Below are 19,274 nucleotides of genomic sequence, written 5' to 3' on the forward strand. Positions count from 1 at the left end.
ATGGGGAGGGGACACCAGTTGACCTTAGGGGACCTGGCTTTCTGTCCTGGGCATGGGAGGGGCGGGACTGGCTGAGTGCACTGGGTGTCGCGGCAGGGCTGCCTCACGCCCGTAGGGCAATGCTGAGCCTGTCCAGAGCCCGGCGCCCGGTCTCTGCCCGTGCCGGGTTCACAGCCTGCATGTGTCCCAGTCTCTCCCGTGTCATCGTCCCCGGCTGACAGGTGGGGCAGCAGAACAGCTGACAGATCACCCAGCACGGGGCAAGCACAGGTGGGGGGGCTCAGCCCTCACACCCCCAGGCCACCTGGGCCCCAGGCGAGCCCTGAAGGGCCTCTTCATGCCATCCTGTGTGTCCTTGGCAGCACTCGGGGTTTGAAACCCATTCTGCCCAGTCCTGGGGTGGGCATAGCCAGAGTGGGCCTTGGGGATACAGTCCCCTCACCTGGCCAAGGACAACTTCTGTGTCCAGCCCAGGACTCCTGGGTGTCTGGGGGACTCAGGACCCCCACATCTCAGAGCCATGAACGGACAGGGGTGGGGTGCTCACTGGGGACCTTGTGTTCTCTGCAGCCAAGTCCCAGGGCTGTGGGGTCACACACTGAAAGCCATGCTCCCCTCACACGTGTGTGTGCACCTGCACCTGAGTGGACACATTCATGCTCAAGCACAGGTTAACCTGCTGGTGCGCGACAGCCTCTTACACGGGGTACGTGTGCACCCACACAGCACGGCTGCCCACCCGCCAGGAGGGAGGATGAGCTGGTGTGTGGGGGCAGGTGGGTCGCCGGGTCCGGAGCCGCCAAGATCCCAGTGCCGGGGGCTGGGCGCTGCTCCCGTGCAGGAGGCCTGGCTGCCGCCCCAGACAGCACATTCCTCAAGTCTTCCCTGTGCCTCTGGGCACTGACTTGTCCACTGAGGAGGTCAAGTGACCTCAGAACTTGGATATTCCCAGGAGCCCTCGGGAGGGTGTTCTCACAGCAGAGGCACAGACAACACTTCCTGGAGGCAGCATGTGACCCCGAGTCACGATCCCCTTGGGAACCAGAACCCTGTCGCGCACAAGCTGGGCCTGGCCCACAAGGCAGCTCCCCACACTGAGCACCCAGCCCCCTTTCTGGGTCCCCACCACCTCTTTGAGCACCCCCTCCCCTGGCCGTGAGCTGGATTCTCCGGTAGGCTTCCCACTGTCGGAACAGCGGCAACATGGCTGTGAGGGGCACAAGCCCCAGCCTCAGCCCCCACAACCTCCGTCCAGACCCCCTGCCTTAGCCCTAGGCCTTTGCAGTGGCTGCTCCTGGGGCTTGCAAGGATCCCACACTGACTGGCGGGAGCCGCTACCCCTTTGCCCAGGAAGATTTCCGGACCCCCTGGCTGTGTCGGGGGCTTCCTTGGGCTTCAGTGCCCCTGCCCCATGTGTGTAACTGAGGGTGCCCCCAGCAGACACTCACCCAAAACAAGTCCCGTGGCTGGTCTGATCCCTGACTCACTCTCACCCCGACTCCACCCCTTGGGGGTGCCCAGCCCTGACCTCTCACCCGACTCCCTAGACCCAGAGCAGGAAGTTCCCTCGTGTGGTGGACTTTGGGGTGGCACACGCATGTAAGCAGGCTGTGTGGGGGGTGACAAGCTAGGCTGAGACTGGGGGTGCTCCTCGGAGGGGCCCTTCTGGGAGGCCCACCTGAGCACTCAGGTGCCACTGGGGCCTTAAATAGGGTTAGTGAGCGGATCTGTTTCTGGAATGGCTGCCCCAGCATCCCAGGGGCTGCCAGGGGGAGGTTTTACCCAGGACTCCAGCACCCCAGACCTGCCCAGGCTGTGGAAACCCACACTGACCCCCCAGCCTCACCCCAGGCTCTGATGTCTCACCTCTGACTTCCTGCCCTCCGCTGCCCAGCCTGCCAGGGCGAGGACGGGAGGCCAGCCAGTCCCGAAGGCCCCAGGCCACGCCCCCGGCCTATATGACTTCGAGTATATAAATACACCTGCCGAAAGCTGACACCCAGAGAACTCACACCTGCTCCGGACAGGGCTCTGCGTTTGGAAGAGCGCACGCATCCCCCTGAGCCCCGCTTGCCTGAGACAGAGCAGAGGGCACGCCTGCCAGACCAGTGCCCCCAGGAAGGACAGCTGCTGGTAGTCAGCCCCGTGGAGGGACACCTGCCAGGTGGAGCACAGGTGGGCCCAGCCCAGAGAAGAGGGAGCGAACACAGCTGGACAGGAGAGCTCGGAGCCTCACAGCCTGGTGGTGGCTAGCCAAGAGGACCATGCTCAGGCCTTGCTGACGACCCCCGGCCACCAGGTAAGGCCAGCTCAGGCACTGCCCTCTCACTTGTATAAGCTCAGGGTGGGGTGCCTCTGCGGAGGGCTGGGACCTCAGTGCCAAGGGACTGATGGTGTGGGGCATACGGGCCCGGAGGAGGCTAGCCTGTGGTCCCCCCCAGACTATGCTGAGGCTGCTGCCTAGCCTGCGGCCACCATTGTCCCCAAATGTGGTGACATCTCATGTTGCAATGCTGGGAGCACCCGTGACATCACAGTGGTGTCACTGTGACTCACGGTGGTCAGAGTCATCATGCAGCAACACCCAGACCTTCACGACACATCACCACAAAGTCATTGCACTCACCCACCAGGACTAACCAGCAAGGTAGGGTCAGGGTCACCTCTGGGGGGTCCTCCTGGGCTCCACGGGGTCTGGCCACTGTCCTCCTTACCTGTCCTCCCCCAGGCGAGACCCATGTGGCAGGGCAAGGGGCAGGGCCGGACAGGGCCCTGGTCAGCAGGCAGGTCCCGTGAGCCTTGCCAGGGAGACAAAGGCAGGGTCTCCTGTGGAAATGGGAGTGGGTCAGGAGGACGGCAGCTGTGTGACCCTGCAGGGTGGTGGTCGTCCCGGAGGATGGCTGGGGCTCCTCAGGCTGAGGTGCACTTCTAGGTCCTGAGGGCCAGCAGCATCACCAGCCAGACAAGCTGGCCCTACCGGTACGGGCGAGGCTGGGAAACAAAGCCTCCTTGGGACACCGGCCCCCACCCCTGTTCAGGCCCTCCTCGACTTCCCGCAGCCTGCCAGCTCACCCTGGCCCCCAGACAGAGTCCTGACCCTCACCCAGCCAGGCCTGGCACCCCACCCTCATTCAGCTGCCTGAAAACTGGGTGTGCACCAACCACATCAGGTGCCCGTGCTGGGACCCATGTCCAAACCCACTTCACCCGACCCAGAGTCACACCCCTCCAGGGAGAGCCCAGGTCCTGCTGATCTCTTGGCCAGGTGACCCCAGCTGGTCACCCCACCCTCTGAGCTGCCTTTTCTGTGCTGTGGCTCTTGTGTGTCCCATGACGTGGGCCCAGCCTGGCAGAGCCCGGACGTCAATAGCAACTATTGTGGGCTGTTGTCGTCGACTTTATTTATGCCCAGGTGGCACTGCCGGGTAGGACAGGCCCAGCAGGAGGTGTCCACTGAACGGTCAGCACGACACCCTGGTGCACATGGCCTCCGTTCTTAGACCCTCCTTAGAGCACCCCCGGGATGCTCACCCCTGTCTTGGCATGTGAGGAGGTGGGGGGGGGGGGCAGGCTTACAACTTGAACAGAAAGACCTTGACTCTGGTATAGATGGGACTTTCCCGAGGTGCCCACAGGTGGGCAGTGTCCTTCCAGAGATCTTTGGGGCTGGTGCTGCGCAGAAGAGACACAGGGTGAGAACAGCAGACTGTGCAGAAAAGGGGCAGCCTGCGGTCACTCACAGGGCTCTCCATTTGTCCCACAGCTCAGAGTCATGTCGTCAGGCCAGCAGGTGTGGCATACAGCCACGCCGGCCCCCGGTCGGCCCAGCCCTACAGCCACGGTGCCCAGGTCCCCCAGCACCCCCGGCTCAGAGAAGGTGGCCTCCCCGCTGGAGTGCTCCATCTGCTTCTCAGGCTACGACAACATCTTCAAGACGCCCAAGGAGCTCTCCTGCACACACGTCTTCTGCCTGGAGTGCCTGGCACGGCTGGCGGCCGCCCAGCCAACAGGCCGGCCCGGCAGCGAGGCTGTGCCCTGCCCGTTCTGCCGGAAGCCCACGGCTGTGCCGGCTGCCGGGGCCCCCGCCCTGCGCACCAGCCGCCAGCTGCAGGCCAGGATGCCGGCACACCTGCGTCGGGAGGAGCCCGTGTGGCTGGAGGGCACTAAGCTGTGCTGCCGCCCGCCGCCCTCCACACCCGGCCTTCCAGCGCCTGGCTTCGTGTGTGTGGATGTGGGCCTGAGCAAGCCTGCGGAGCCCACTGTACCCACACCCGCCCCGCGCCCTGCCCGCCGCCAGGGCCGTCTGGCCCGCTGCTGGGCGCGCTGCAGGGACTGGAGGCGCGTGGCGCTGGTCACGGCCCTGCTACTGGTGCTCTCCTGTGTGGTGCTCTGGCCCGTACAGTGCGCGCTTAAGACTGGGAACCTGCACTGCGTCCCCCCGCCCTCTGCCGCCATCACCAGCGCCGCTGCCTTCTCTCCTGGGCCCGTGGCCGACCGCTAGGCTCAGTCACCCCTGCCCCAGCTCCAGGTGTGGTGGGTCTCTGGCCCACAGTTCGGGTCACAGGTGTGGCAACCCCAGAGGGGCCCCAACGTCTCTGAGGACCCCATATACCCATTCAGCTAGCCTTCCCCCTACTCTGGGGGGCTGGATCCTGATGGCACGGACAGGAGGGTCCCTGAAGCTTCCAAGAATCACAGGCTCCCATGGGTCCCAGAGACCACCTCCCTAACCCCCCATCACGGAGAGACAGCCTTGATGAGGCCCCCTCTGTATTCACTGTGAATTACCTGCATTAGCAGCCCTTTGCTGAGAAGGGATGGCACTCACCATCTTTATTTTATTTTCACATTTCACCCACGGCTCCCTCCCCAGGCCCCTTCCCCAGGCAGGGCTGGCCCCTCCCATCGGGTCGGGGTGCTAATCCTGCCCTCTGACTAGGGGGACAAAGGGCAGCAGCAGGAGGCCCAGTCCTCCAGTGCCCAGCCTGAGCTGCACATTTTAAAATAAATTCTTTTGTATCCACATTTGATAAGGGGTCCTCTGCCTGTGTGCCCTCCTCCCCACGCCACTGAGCCTCTCCCTCCCGAAAAGCCATGGTCTGCCCCTGTCTCACTCCCACTGGATTGAAATCCCAGCAGCCTCTAGGGCAGATAGCCCCCAGGTTCTAGGGTGTCCAACTCCTGTTCCCTGTGGGCTGTGGGTAGGCTGGAGCAGGGTGGGGTGGGCAGGAAGGGGTGGGGGCTTGGCACGGTCCAGACCCCTCCTCCAGCACGCCCGAGCTGGACCCCCCAAGAAGTCAGGACTCCACAGCCCTGCTGAGAGTCCTGACAAGAGGGCCACAGAACCCCAGGACTGACTCTCTGCGAACCAAGACCTAAGGACGCACAGAAGCAGAAGTGGTGACAGCCAGTGTGTCCTGAAGATCCTGAAGACCTCCAGCAGATCCTCGCAGGGCCAAGTGCAGCGGCTCGAGGGATGGGCAGGAGTCCTGCCAACCCCCACTGGCTTCTGCTATCGATCCCAGGAATCTTGCACCACCAGTTAGCATGGTGAAGAGAGGCCAGGCTGGTTCTGGCTCCCCAGACTCCTCACCCCTCACCTCGAGGTGGGTGGGATGGCTGGGCCTCTGGCTGGGCTGGGATGGGGAGGGTGCTCAGGGAGACCCTTGGGAAGCTGGGCCCCAGACCCCAACAAAGACACAGACCTGAGAACGAGTCATTTTATTGAGGGTACCACAAAGCCACAGGGCCATCTGCGATGGGAGGGGCACAGACTACATGCCAGTGACGGAACACCCGTCACACACCAGTCATGCACACACGTGAGCCTCACCCAGGCACACGGGGTCGCTCACGTGTTCGCAGGAGCATCTCACATGCACCTGCCCTGTGGGCAGCTCCAAAGCAGGGGTGGGTGCCTAGGATGGGGGTAGGGCAGGCAAACACTGATGGTGGCTACAGTCGCGTCAAGCACAGACTGGCCACTCATGACATACGTGGTCACTGTGTTGTGCGGGCCATGACTGGTGGCCTCCCATACCGAGAGACAAACCACAGCCCTCAGGCCCTGCCTTCCCGCTCCTCCCTCACCTGGGAGCCCCAGCAGGGGCAGGGACACTCGGGTCTCCCGACTGCCCCTCCCCATTTCTAGGCGTCCAGGCCAGGTCAGGAGGGACCCCTCCCCCGGCACTCAGGGACAAGCTCCAGCCTGTATGTCCTAAACACAGTCCTGAGGAACGCCACGGCCCGCCTTTCGGGCTCCCAGCCTCCAGTGTGGCTCCGGCCCCACCCGGGGCGCGCGCACGCGGAGCCCCCGCACTGCGCGGGGTCCCTCACCGCGCGAGGCCCCGCAGGTTCTCGTACTCGCCGCCGGAGGCCTCCGCGGTCCTGCGGGCGGAGACAGGGTTAGGCGGGCGCCCACGCGGGATCCCGCCCCATACGCTGCCCGCTCCCGACGGGGACCCCGGCCCGGTCCCGCTCCCCGACGACCCTACTCACGCCGCCGGCGCCCGAGACGACAGGGGTCCAGCGTTGCGGCCGGGGTCCGCCGACCCGATGCCCACGTCCAGATAGTCGCGCCCCTCCCGCGGCTCGCGCTGGGAGGAGGACCTGTCGGTCACCATGTGGCGTCCGCGCGAGCCCCCCGCCCCAGCCCGGCCCCGCCCCCACCTGCTGGCGCAGACGCAGCTGCTCGCCCTGGATGTACCGCTGCAGCGCCAGGTACACGAACTTGTACTGCGCCTCGGTCTGCACCATCCCCGAGCGCGGCCGCCGCACCAGCTGGATCGTCTTGGGAACGTCGATGTCGCAGTCCAGACCGGGGCACGAGCGCGCTCAGGGCCGGGCGGGGGCCGGGGCTAGACAGGAGGGGCGGGGCCGGCAGGGAGGGGCCGGGGCGGCTCACCCTGCCGGCGGAGGAGGTCCACCAGGATGTCAATCACGATGATCGTGCCAGTGCGTCCGATGCCGGCGCTGTGGGGACCGACCAGGAGGCCTGTGGCGAGGTTAGGCGAGGAGGCCGTGGCCCTGCCCGGGGTTGCACCTGCACTGCCCGCCCACCCCGTCCCCGATCGCACCTGCAGTGCACCACCATGGGTCCGGCCCCTGGCATGCTGCTCTGGGCCCTGTTCACCTCCTCCAGGAAGCCGAGGACGCCGGAGGGCTCGGCCGGGACCCCGTGGTCTGGCCAGCTGAAGTACTGGTAGTGCTTCACTGTGCGCGGTGGCTCCTCCTGGGCAGGGTGGGTTGGTGAGCGTGAGCCGGGCCAGTCTGGGCCGTTCCCAGGTGGGGCCAGGCCGCAGGGTCACAGTGGAGCAGCTGTGAGCCCCACGGTAAGAGGGGCAGGGGGCATGAACCGGGAGGAGGCAGGCAGAGTTTGCCAGAAGCTGTGACCAGCAGGGTCAAGGCCGAGAAGGGGATGGGAGGGATTCAGAGCTTGGGGGCTCTCAGATGGCCCCGGGTGGCTCAGACCCCTGGGGAAAGGAAGAGGGAGCAATGGGGTGAGGCGGCAGGTTTCAGGGACAATGGCCTCTATTTGGGAAGATTCAAGTGTGAGGGCCCTGCAGGGCCCCCCAGGTGGTGAGACATAAGAGACAGGGTGGGGGTGGGGGACATGGGAAGGAATCTGTTCCTGCCACAGAAATAGGTACCACTGGCCTACGAAGGACCTTGAATCTGCTGAGGTGGCCCAGGGAGAGACTAGGGAAGGAGAGGCCATGTGGGTGTGAGGCCACCCTGGAGCCAGGCAGCTGGGACCTGGGGCCTGGGGTTGAGAATGTGACCTGCCTGTGAGCACGGCCCAGCAGAGCCCAGACCGGGACTGTGCCCACTGGGTTAAGGGACATGAATACCACTGAGGCCAATGGGATTGGGTGGAGCCACGAGGCAGGGGGCAGCACAGGACTTCCTCACCCCCAGCACAGACCTGGGGACTTCCTGACTACTGTGACTCTGGCCCTCCATGTCTTGTGGCCCTCTGGGCTCACCTGATCTGGCCGCCACACCTGCAGTTCCCGCACACAGTAGCCCTGGGCCTGGTACTCCGCCAAGTTGCAAATAAGTACACGGCCATATTCGTGGCTGCCATGTAGCTCTGGCCAGTACCGGAAACATTTGTTCTGCGAGGGAGGGTGCATTGCATCAGTTGTGCTGGAAGACCACCAGCACCCTTGCCCCTGTGCCCCGTGGGGACTCACACATGCACATGCATACACAGGGGCTTTCCAGAGTCCCTCCCCCTCCCACAACACACACAGGCACAACACACACACACACACACACTTCCCCCCCTAGCATCCCGAAGGCTAAAGAAAAAGCAAGGCTGGGCCAGCCACCAGCACAAATCCACATGAGCACATGGTGGGGAGGGGGCTGTCAAGCCCAAGCTCCTACCCGGCCTCGCTCCACCTCTCTTGTGGCCATGATAATGACCCGCGTGTTCTCCTGGTGCACCATCGCCCAGAAGGCAGCTACTGTGGTTTGCAGACAGCCCTGGGTGGCGATGTACACCTTGCCCAGTCCATGACCTGGCTTCTCCTCTGGATCACTCTGTAAGGGGGTGGGGGCCGGGGGTCCATTGTTTCCAGGATTTAAAATGCCAGAGGACAATGCAAGTCTATGCAGATGACATACAACGTAGCACCAGGTGGCTCACAAACAAATGATGTGCAAAGCAGCACCAGGTGGCTCACACACAGCCCCTCCTGCCCTAGGCTAGGGAGGAGCTTAGGACCAATATTCAGTGCAGCCCACTCTGAGGGCTCCTTGGAAACCTCCACGGCCCCTCTCCCCCAGCAATGTGTACTGTCCTGCCAGGGCCCACGGATCATTGGGGCACCTGGATCTTCCCGGGCCTGCCAGCAGGAGCTCCAAGTTCATAACGGGGGATAGGGTGACTGGTGTGTGGCCAGGCTCGAGGTGTCCATGCTAGGCTACACAAGCAGCTGACCACACCCGTCTCTCACACACCCACCCTGATATAGTTGGCGTTGATGTAGTTGGCACCAGGCACACTGTCGTCCACATCATGCAGAGTGACACGGGTGGTATCAACTGGGAAGGGAAGATGCTGCTCAGGTCTGGAGGGGAGAGGGAGGAAAAAATGGACCTCACCCGTCCTCTTGCCGGCAGACCCCATGGTGAGCAAGATGAGGGAGGAAGGGGCCCTGAATGCGCAAAAGGGGAAGTCACCCCAGTGGTGGGACACAGCACCCTGCCGCAACCTCCACAGGCCCCTCCTTGCCAGATGGGCCCCCCCATGTAGCGGATGGAGCCCTGGCTCCCCAACACGGCCCCCCCGCCTGGCCCTCACAGGGAAGGATGCTCTTGTAGCGATTCTTGGGCTTGTTCTCCAACCGCTGCCCCTCCTTCCGTGGATACAGGAGCCGACATTCCTGCTGCTGCAGCATCTGGTTGCGGGTGGGGAGCTTCAGCCTGTTGTCCCACACTTGCCCAGAGCCTTCAGTGACCATCCTACCTCCCCTAAACCTCACCCCTCTGCTGGGCCTCGCGCAAGCCCCTAAGGACGGGAGTCTGTGGGAGAGTGAACAGTGGCGAGGGGGGCGGGCACCTCAAATTCTTCCCAGAAGCCCTGCTTGGCCTTCTCGCTGGCTTCAGTGGCCCTGCTGAGCTCCTGTACTCGGCTCTCGATGCTTGCGGCATTGATCCTCGTGGCCTTGAGGGGCTGGCCGGGAGAGGTCTGCGTCCACACTTGACAGGGTCCAGCAGACCCCGCGGCGCCTTCCCCCAGGGGGTTTCCCTAGGCCACCCCACCCCAGCACTGCCTAGCCCCTTTTCCCTGGGTCCCGATGTCCCTTAGGCTGTCCCCACCCCAGGCGCGAAGCTCACTCTGGATCCCAAGGGTCACATGCCTCTGGGCATACCTGCTTGAGATGCACCACAATCCCTGACTGCTCCACCAGGTCTGTGAGGGTGTCGAACTGCTCCCCACCTCCCACGTCATACTTCCCATCCGGCTGTGGGGGCCACAATGAGGCGCCTGGCCACTGCCTGCCTCCCCTGAGTCACACCCTACCCCTGCTGCCACCTCCCACCTGGAAGTGGACCATGACGTGTGTGACCCGCGGCCGGCGGTCAGCCTTGTCTGGCTGCTGTGTGAGCACAGACAGAACCAAGTCCCCCGGTTTGCTCCGACTCTCCCGCACCAGGAAGGTACCCGGACGTCCTTTTTCCATCAGCAGCTGCTCGGCCTCCTTGCCAGACAGGTGCCCATGGTACCACCTGGCCCAGCGTGGTGGGGGTGGGGTGGGGGAGCCCAGGTGAGCCTGGGGGCCATGGCCTGGCTGGGTGAGGGGACACAAACCCACATGCAGCCAGAAGGCTCCAAGACAAGACACAGACACAGAGAGAAACAGACGGACCCACCCAGATCTCAAGGGTCCGGGCAGTGCCCTCACCCAGGCCAGCCTCAGTTGGCCCTGCCCGACTCTCTGATTCTCCCCCTGCCCAGGAGCGGGCAGGCTGGAAGCAAGACAGGCGGGCCCTGCAGGGCCGAGGGTGGCCACCAGGTGGCAGTCTGGTCCCCAGAAAGGAGGGACAGGGCCCCCTTCTCAGAAGAGCCCCACAACCCCTCCCTGGCCCATGCAGCTTTTTCGGGTCTCGGCAGTGCAGGCAGGGAAACTGAGGCTGGAGAAAACTGCTCACCGGAGTCACCAGGCAGGAGGGTAGGTATAAGGCTGGCTGCAGGGCTCCTGCTGCACACTTTCACCCTTGTGGCCAGTGCCCCAGACCTAGAGGAAAGGAGGCCCCAAGCCCCGGGTAGGGGCATGCAGGACACTCCCTCAACTTTGCTCTAGCTGTGCCCAAGCCTGACCCTGAGCCACGGACCCTGGCATGCACATGGTCACACACATGCAGGCGTCTGCAGCTCACCGCTCGGATACGGGGTCCTGGCAGCCCTGCGGGTGCCGGAGCTCAACTGGGGCCCCCGCTGCGCTCGCGGAGCAGCGCCCCCTGCTGGCCCGTGTCGTGCTGCACCAGCTCGGCGAGCGTTGCGAACTCTCCCCTCCGTAGAGATGGTAGTAGTCGCCTGTGTTTTGGATCTTGATGTGGGTCACCTCATCGTGGCGCCTGGAAGGCAGGTGCACCAGGCACTGTTGTGGGGGGGGCTGCTCCCACCAACCCCTTCTTCCCATCACCACCCTCAGTTTCCAGAGCAGTCCCAGAGCTTTTCCTGCCCTGACGTCTCTGCCTCTGCCCTTCCCCTGCCAAGAACAGCCAAGGCCCTGCCCCATCAGCCAGTGTGAGAGTCCCACCCTGGGCGATGGGCATCCCCCCCACTGCTCCCCCTGTGAAGTCAGGACTGGACTTGCAGACCACAGGCCTGACTCTCCATTGGCCTGGAGGCGGACACCGAAGCAGCCCTCCATGATGGGCTCCGCCTCACCCCAGACGACCTGCCTGGGAGCTCCTGAGGACCAGCAGCAGGGCCCTCAACATAGCTTCCCCAGGCCTCACAGCATGGGAAGCTATCAGGAAAGCCCCAGGGGAGGACCTCAGCCTCTCCAGTGTGAGAGAAGTCCATCCTGAGGGCTAACCTCAGTCCCACCTGCTGCCTCAGCTTTAGCAGAGACTGGAAAGACCTAGAGGCGTTTTGAAAGCCCGCTCCCCAGATCACCACTCTTTCTCACAGGCTGACCCCTTCCCATCTAGGCCCACACGGATCTGGCTGTCCGCTCTGCTGGTTGCAGCCCTTCCCCATCCCTCCTCCCCACACAATGGCCCTGTCATGCCCTCGGGCCAGACCCCCCAGGGGGCAGCATCCCCAGGAGATGGGATCCTAATGACAGCCATTGAGGCCCCCTGTCCACCACACCAGACTCCTCAGAGGGCAGGGGGGAGGTCCTGCCAACTCCCTACCTCACTGAGCCCTTCTAAATGATTCCCTCCTGTCCAGAAGCCACGTGGTCAGGAATGCCAGATGTCCACCCACCCTTGCCAACCTGGTGGCTCCCACTCCTCACAAAACCCAGATTCTTAGATGTCCAGCCCCCAGCGGGGACCCTCGCTTCCCAATGTCCTACACCCCTCTGGGAAGACGGAGAAGACCGATCCCCACCTGTCCCCCAGCCTAGGGTGGAGCCTCAGGCTGGTCCACACCTGGCCGCAGCACCCACCCCCCTTCACCCACCTGACAGACAGTGTCAAGCCCCCTGGGCAACTCTTGCTGGGTCTTGCCAGGAAGCTCCCATGCTGGCCCCTGGACAGGAGCAGCTTCTCGGCCTCAGCTCCGCTCATGTTGGGGTGAAACCATCTGGAACGAGGACCACAAGCTGGCAATCCCAGAGAGCTGGGGTGACACTGAGCATACTCTGGGCTCCCCCCCTGAAGTCCTGGCCCACACCCAACCTCCACCGATGGGGCCTGTGGTGGGCCCATGCTTACAACCTGCCACGGGCAGTGACCACTGGGTCTGAGGTCTGTGGGGAAGGAGGTGGGCTATAAGGTCCCAGGGACACAGATGAACAGAAACTTTCCTGCCGCTGGGGGGGTGGGTGGGGGTGAGTGGGACAGACAGCCTCCAGCACCCCCACACAGCCACCATCAGGAACCCCACCTCACACTCTGTGCCTGGTCCCTCTGGCCCTGCATCGCAGGGCATCGCAGCTTGGCCAAAAGTACTCGGGGTGCCCTAGTGTCACCCAGGGCCTCCTTCCTGCCCGCAGAGCCCCGTCAGCAGACCCCGTTCTACCCCTCCTGGTGTGGTGTTGGCCACCACCTCCTCTCATGGGGCATGTGCCGCAAGCCCAGGGACTGCCCCGCCCCCATAACGTGTCAGTCACTTAGCCCTCCCAGGGCAAGAGCACATCTTCAGGTTCAGCTCTCCGCCCCACCTGGACCACTCTCCCCGGCCCTGGCTCCACACCCACATGAGCTCACTCACCACAGAGCCGTCGTACGAGCTGAGCGCTGGCCCCCTGGCCCACACTCATAGGGCTGGGAGACACCTCGCACTTCTCATTCTTTACCCCTTATTCGGCTTTATTTTTCTTCATAGTATTTGCCTCCTTGGCATATATGATATAAGCTGACTATCTCCCACTCAAGGGTTTAAGCTCCAAAGGGCAGAACCTGTTCTGTGTAATGCAGTATCCCAGGGACGAAAACAGTGCCTGGGTATTAGTTAGGAAGTGAATGAATAAGGGGGCACCTGGGCGGCTCAGTTTGTTAAGCTTCTCACTCTCGATTTCCGCTCAGGTCATGATCTCAGGTTTGTGAGACTGAGCCCAGCGTTGGGCTCGGTGCTCAGTGCGGAGTCCGCTTGAGATTTTTCTCTGTCCCTCTGCCCCTCCCCCCACTTGTGCTCACGCTCTCTAAAATAAATACAAAAAATCTTTAGAAAAAACAAAAGAAGAAGAAGCGGATGAATAAGTAAATGGATGGTTGGGGTACAGGTGGATGGATGGGCTGCCCCTGAGGGGACGGCCAGGGTGGCTGGCAGGTTCTGCCAACTGTAGGGCTTGATACAGGCTGATCCTATTGCTGAAGGACTAGAGGGGGACTGCAAGCTAAGAGGGACTGCAACCCTGCCTCTGTCCCCAGCCTTGCCTCCCTGGGACTGTCCCTCTTCACAGCCTCCCCCATGAGGTGGGGGACAGCCCCAGGCTCCCAGAGGGACTGGCCAGGAGGGCCCTCACTCAGGGCTGTGCATGAGCCCATGTCCAAGTTCATAACTGCTGGGTTCTTTCCCCTGGTAGCTTTTGCTTCCTCTATTAGGGCAGGAATTTCTGGCCCAGGTTTATATCTGACCCAAGAGATGGCAGGAAGGATGATCCTGCCCTGTAGAGCTCTTTCTAGAATGGAAATCAGATCACGTGTCTAACGCCACCCTGGACGCTTCTCCCTCCGGGTCCTTCTCTCCCTCCAGGCCTCCTTTTGCCCCAGGCCTTCAGCCTGTCCTTCCTCCTCCAAGGACCATCTGTGCTCATAGTCTATACCTGCGTGCCCAGCACAGCAGCCTGTAACATGTGTGAAATGTGAATGTAAATGAATTAATATTCAACAAAATCAAAGCCCAGTTCCTTGGCCACACTGCCATGTTTTACTGCTGAGAGCCACGTGAGGCTAGCAGACTGCTGACAGTGCAGGTAGGAAACATTTCCATCACCACGGAAAGTTCTGGTCTGCACTGGCCTACGCTGCCCATCCTTGCCTGAGTCCTCACAGATCTGTTTCCCTCTGCCCTCCAGACCTCTGCTTTCAGGGTGCTCATCCGTCTCCGGGGCCCGTGGCCAGGCCTCACTCTTCAGCAGCATCGGACTGACCCATGCCTCCACTCGGCCCTTCTCCAGAGCTCCACACTCCCCTGCTTTTCTGCCTCACCTGGTCAGGACCCTTTGCTGGGCCCTCCTCTTTCTGACCTCTCAATGTCAGAGCTCCTCACCTGTGCTGGCCATGTGTCTACACGGCCATGTGCCTTTTACACCTCTAGCCTCACCTGGGATCTGAGCTTCAAACTCACAGATACTTCTCTTCTTGGCACCTCCATTTGGAAAGGTAACAACATTTCTATCTTAACATTTGCAAAATTTAGAACTGCTGGACACACTCCAAAAGCCCTGCTCTTTTACCCGGTCCCCGCCCCGTGAAGGGGGCCACTGCTCAGGCATAGCTCAGGTCACCAGCCTGCAGCCCCTCGGCACTCTCTTTTCCAGCAACCTCGGGTCCTACCTTCCAAATGCACCCAGAACCAACCCCTTTTGCTGGGCATGGTTCACATTCCCTGCATTTCCCAGCAACCCCACTGCTGCCCCTACCGTGTTAACAGCCCATAGACACACACATACTTTTGTGTTTGTCACCCTGTGTCTTCACTGAGGGCAGGCTCGGATCTGACCCTGATGGCTCCCCAGGGTCCATGTGTTGGTCCAGAGGGGCCTGGAAGCTCAGATGACCTCCCCGGGGCCACCCAGCCTGAGCAACTTGCCTGCTCACACTTTCCCCGGGGGAATCGGGGTTACCGTCATCCAGGCCCTTCCTGGGCATGTTCTGAGCCTAGTGTTTTGAGCCCTCTCCCATGCTGGCTTGTAGGGGGGCCAGACCTGGGGGCAATTTTTGGTCAAGTGGTCCAGCAGGTAAGGTTGCCAGTTTCCTAGAGGAGGAGATGCCACATGGTGACCTCCAGAGCCAATCACCGGAGAGTAGGCGAGGCCACCAGGAACAGGGCAATGGCTTCATGCTGTCCTTGGACCCATGCTGAGACAGTGTGGGGCAGGGGCGGGGGGCGGTGGCGGGGAGTGGAACCCAGAAGAAAGCTTCCAACTCCCCCTCCACCATGGGCCACCTACCCCGCTGAACCACATCCTGTGCCCAGATGCCCGCTCCCCGCCCCCCAGCCACAGCAGTCTCAGATTCCAGTTCAAGATGGGCAATGCCCAGAGTGTGGGGCAGGGGTGCAGGGTGGAGGCCCAGAATCAAAGCCACAGAGAGGGGTGAAGGGCACCCTGTGGTCCTTTCAGGGGCTCTCAGTCATACTTCCCTTCCCCTTCTCCTCCCCACAAACTGCCACTGGGTCTATCAGGTGGGAATCTCCAGGGGTGGGGCATCCCGAGAGGTTGCAGCCACTCACACCACCACCCTCCAGAATCCCAGGCTGATGCAGGGCCTCACTACCCTCCAACCCAGGCCTGAGGGTGGAGCTGAGAGCCCAGCAGGCCAGTGAGGCTTCCTGCCCCTGGCTGAGCGGGGGGTGGGAGGAGGTAGGGAGGCTACAGGTCCCCATCCCCAATCCCCATACCCCTCTGTGCCAGGGCCCAGGGTCACCTCTGTGCCAAAGAGCTCCCTGCTCTGTGATGGGTCAATGACTCAGCTCTGCCTTGGCGACATGGCCTTGCAGTCCCAGGGAAGGAAGACAGGTAGGGTGAACAGGGCATACTGGGCTCCCAACAGGTCTCATGGCCTCGGCCCTTCGAGGCCCAACTGAACCCAGTCAGTGCTCAGGAGCCCAGGAACAGCCCACCTAACCAATCAGCCTGAACCCATACTGGCCACTGGCTGGCCTAGCTCCCTGTGTGGCCTTGCTCCGACCCTGGAACCTGGGAGTCAACACACCTATACCCGTGATACGGGGGCTGGAGACTCCTGCAGGGCAGACACTGTTGTGATGGTGGGGAATCCACAGGCCGGTGGAGAAGGGTTCCTGGTTGGAATTCCAGGCCTGAGGGCCCCAGAGCATAGGCAGTGTCCTTCTCCATCTCCCTGCCCCCAGGCCCCAGGCCCTGACCCTTCTGGCCCAAGAAGAAGCTAAACCAAGGGCCACCTGTCTATATAGAACCAAATTAACCAGAGATACACTGTCCTCTCCGACCCCTGGAATAGAGCGTGAGCCTGAGGGGGCTCTGCATGCCCACCAGCCCACCATGGGACCCAGCCCCCTCCCAGGCATCAGTATCAATGCACCTACAGCCAGCCCTGCCCCACAGTGCCGCAGGCCCCTGGGAGACAGTGCCGCTGGAAGTGCCCATTGACCCACAAACCACAGGGCCACAGGAAGGGGACTTGAGGTGGGGATGGACACAGGGATGGACTTCACTGCCCAGGCCTCATAGGGGTGTAGGCCAGAGGAGTGACAGTCCAGATGGTCAGCACAGGGTGGGGCAGAGAGGGGTTGGCAAGGGCGGGCAGAGCCTCACCAGGGGCTTTCCCAGGCTGGAGCAAGGTCACGTGCACATGACACAGACATGGCCTTCTCTGAGGACCAGAACTTGCCTGGGGGACAGTTGAGAGTGAAGCTGAGGGGAGTCTGAGGGGTCATCCAACCAAACCTCAAAACCCCCTCCTCCCTGAATTTGGACTGTTATCGCAGATAAGTTCCTGAGATCCAACTGATTTCCACTATTCCTGAGCTAAGAGGGCCTGTGACCTTGACGGAGGCCACTGTGCCTAGTTGCTTCCTCACTACATCCCTCCTAGGGATCCTGGGACCCTCATCACTGAGGTGTTGCTGGTGGGAGATGGGGGGAAGCAGGGGTCTCTGCCTGGGGCTAAGGACCTTGCTCCCTGGGTCCAGAGACACCCTGGGGACCCTGAAGATCAGACCTTGTCCAGGCCCTCACTGATCTAGAAAGTCACTCAGGGTCATAGCATGACCCCTCCTGTGAACTCCTGCCTCACCAAGCCCCCAGGGATATGTGTCTCACACCTGTATGACCCCCCCATGGACATCCACATGCAGGCTACAGTCTGAGCTCACACGTGTGTGTGCTCATGCCCAGAGAGCAGGGGTCCAGCAGAAAGGGCAGGAAGGGCCCAGTTCCTGTCACACTTCCCATTTTCCCTCCCCATGGAGGCAGGAAGCTGGTTTGACCTGCAGCTGCCTAGGCCCTCACATCCGTACCAGGGAGCTTGTCCCCTAAACCTGGCCCTTAAGAGGCTCTGGAGGAAAGAGGAGCCCATCTAGCGAGGGCTGGTCCTTGTAGTCAGGGTCTAGGGACCAAGACTAGAGCAGAGGAGACTAGAGCCTGCCCCGAGGGGCCCTAGGGAAGCAAGAGTTACCCCGCGCCTGGCAGAACACAAATCCAGTGGCCAGAAGGGAGCCTGAGCAGGGCAAGGAGTCCAGGGGAGGGAGAGTGGGAGGGTCTGGCTTTGTCCTGACACCTGCTGCCCATTCTAGGCTCCAACCACTGCCACCCACCACCTGCAGGGCATATTCTGTTCCTTAGGGCTAGGGTACCTCTGACCTCCACCGTGGCATCTCCCACCCCCATTAGAAAGATTCAACCGCCTGGGTGAGGCCCGGCCTGTAGGCCTGGGACCCCGGGCATCAGGCCCTAGCTGTGGAGAGAGGTCTGTGCCAGGAGGTCAGGCCTGGGGCCATGTCTCGGCGCTATCCGTCGGTGCCCATGGGGCCCGAAGCACATCTCCAGGGGTCGCGGAGTCCAGCCACCTAGCCGCCCTGGCTCACCTGCGTGAGGTCATGTCTGCTCCGCGCTGGGCGCTTGGCGGGTCCAGGCGGCCGCGCCCTCGGGCCGCTTCGAGAAGGCCCCGCCCCCGAGGGCCCCGCCCCCTCAGGGCCCCGCCCACCCAGAGCGTTGTCCGGGAGCTTCCTTAAAGGCGCCGTGTCCACACGTCTCACCACCGCGTACGAGAAGTTGCGATAAAAATAACAGTTTTCGAGGGCGCCAAACTTCAGAACCAAGAGATTCACGCGGGCGTCCCGGCCTCGGAGGGCGAGGGCGCGGGGCAGCCGGGACCGAGCGGCCCCCAGCCTGGCCGGCCGCCTCCGCACAGCGGCGCCCGAAGGTGATAAACTGCGCGTCAGTCCCACCGCGCGCGTGTCCCAGAGCCTGCCGGCCTTTCCGCATTGCCTCCTTAATGGGAGGGGGGCGGCGAGGGGCTGCACTCCCTTCACGGGGAGGTGGGGGGATTCGGAGCTAGAGGAGGAGACCCCTGGGGGTAGGAGGTGGGAGGATGTGTTGCCCTTGCGATGCGATGACCAGGTAACCACCTCTTACTCTTTCTACATTGGGGGCCTCCCTCCTTTCCGGCCCACCTCTGCCACTGGACAGTGCCCTCCCTTCCTAAGTGATGCTGACCCCCCTTCAGCTTTGCTCCTGCTACAGCTGCCCCCCATCTGCTTGCTTCCTGCCCCCCACTGGCCAAACCACCTTTCATAGGCCAGTTTCTGGGGAGCAGCACCCTAATTCATCTGGGCTCTCAACCTTGAGATCCCGGGTTAGGAACTTCAGGGCCCTCCCCCGTCCAACTTCTCTCTACCACCTTTCCAGGAGTGGTGCACCAAGGCATGGAAACTTCTCCTGAAGCTTCCAGCCCTGGAGCCCAGATCCCCATGCACCGCTGTGGAGAGTGGGTCCGTGCTGACTGACTGCCCTGCTTCCTTCCTCTCCCACTCACCCGGCTCACCTCACTAGCCACCTGCAGGTCCTGAACCGCAGCAGCAATTGCCCTGAGAGCCCCCTCCTTCGGGAAGCATCAGCTCCCAGGCCCTCCTGGCCCCACTGGCCCACCTTCTCCCTGACCTCCTGGTGCGAGAGCCTCTCCTCCCCTCACTTGACTCCCAGAGCCCCCCACTTGCTCCCTTATGTTCAGCATCCCCTCCGCCTGGTACTACATGGCTTCCTGGTCTCTGGTGAGTTGGCTCTCAGCTCCTCAAGCCCAGCCCCTCCAGATGCATCAGGGTGGTACACCCAGGTGCTCCAGTGCCTTCATCAGGGCCCCACTGCCCAGCCCCGCACGGGCCTATCCACTCTGCTCCCAAATCCTTTCTTCTCTTTATTAGTACTTGGGCCCCAGCACTC

General features: G+C 62.5%; 2 protein-coding genes across 4 annotated transcripts; one reads left to right on the forward strand and one right to left on the reverse strand.

Moving 5' to 3' along the window:
- Window positions 1-1,443: 1,443 nt before the first annotated feature.
- RNF223 (ring finger protein 223) lies at window positions 1,444-5,025 on the forward strand. Of its 3 annotated transcripts, none has more exons than XM_025856244.2 (2): window positions 1,444-2,299; window positions 3,764-5,025. In XM_025856244.2, exon 2 carries the CDS (start codon window positions 3,773-3,775, stop codon window positions 4,499-4,501), a length of 729 nt encoding a protein of 242 aa, XP_025712029.1. In that variant the 5' UTR covers window positions 1,444-2,299; window positions 3,764-3,772; the 3' UTR covers window positions 4,502-5,025. The 3 variants fall into 3 exon arrangements, with proteins under 3 accessions (XP_025712029.1, XP_073759742.1, XP_073759743.1); XM_073903641.1 differs by lacking the exon at window positions 1,444-2,299 and adding an exon at window positions 2,639-3,150; XM_073903642.1 differs by lacking the exon at window positions 1,444-2,299 and adding an exon at window positions 2,639-2,979.
- Window positions 5,026-5,706: 681 nt separating this feature from the next.
- Window positions 5,707-17,989, reverse strand: LOC112811828 (tyrosine-protein phosphatase non-receptor type 11-like). Its single transcript, XM_073903553.1, is given in 17 exon segments — window positions 5,707-6,387; window positions 6,499-6,596; window positions 6,707-6,816; window positions 6,903-6,972; window positions 7,077-7,231; window positions 7,986-8,117; window positions 8,392-8,547; window positions 8,972-9,051; window positions 9,311-9,407; window positions 9,569-9,682; window positions 9,882-9,974; window positions 10,053-10,239; window positions 10,891-10,940; window positions 10,942-11,018; window positions 11,021-11,088; window positions 12,149-12,271; window positions 17,921-17,989. Coding segments are annotated over 17 exon segments (1,794 nt in total). The 5' UTR covers window positions 17,935-17,989; the 3' UTR covers window positions 5,707-6,217.
- Between the last annotated feature and the right edge of the window lie 1,285 nt (window positions 17,990-19,274).

This window comes from Callorhinus ursinus, unplaced genomic scaffold, assembly GCF_003265705.2.
Source record: "Callorhinus ursinus isolate GAN/ISIS: 27379988/994484 unplaced genomic scaffold, GSC_fseal_2.0 scaffold18, whole genome shotgun sequence".
Lineage (NCBI taxonomy): Eukaryota > Metazoa > Chordata > Mammalia > Carnivora > Otariidae > Callorhinus > Callorhinus ursinus.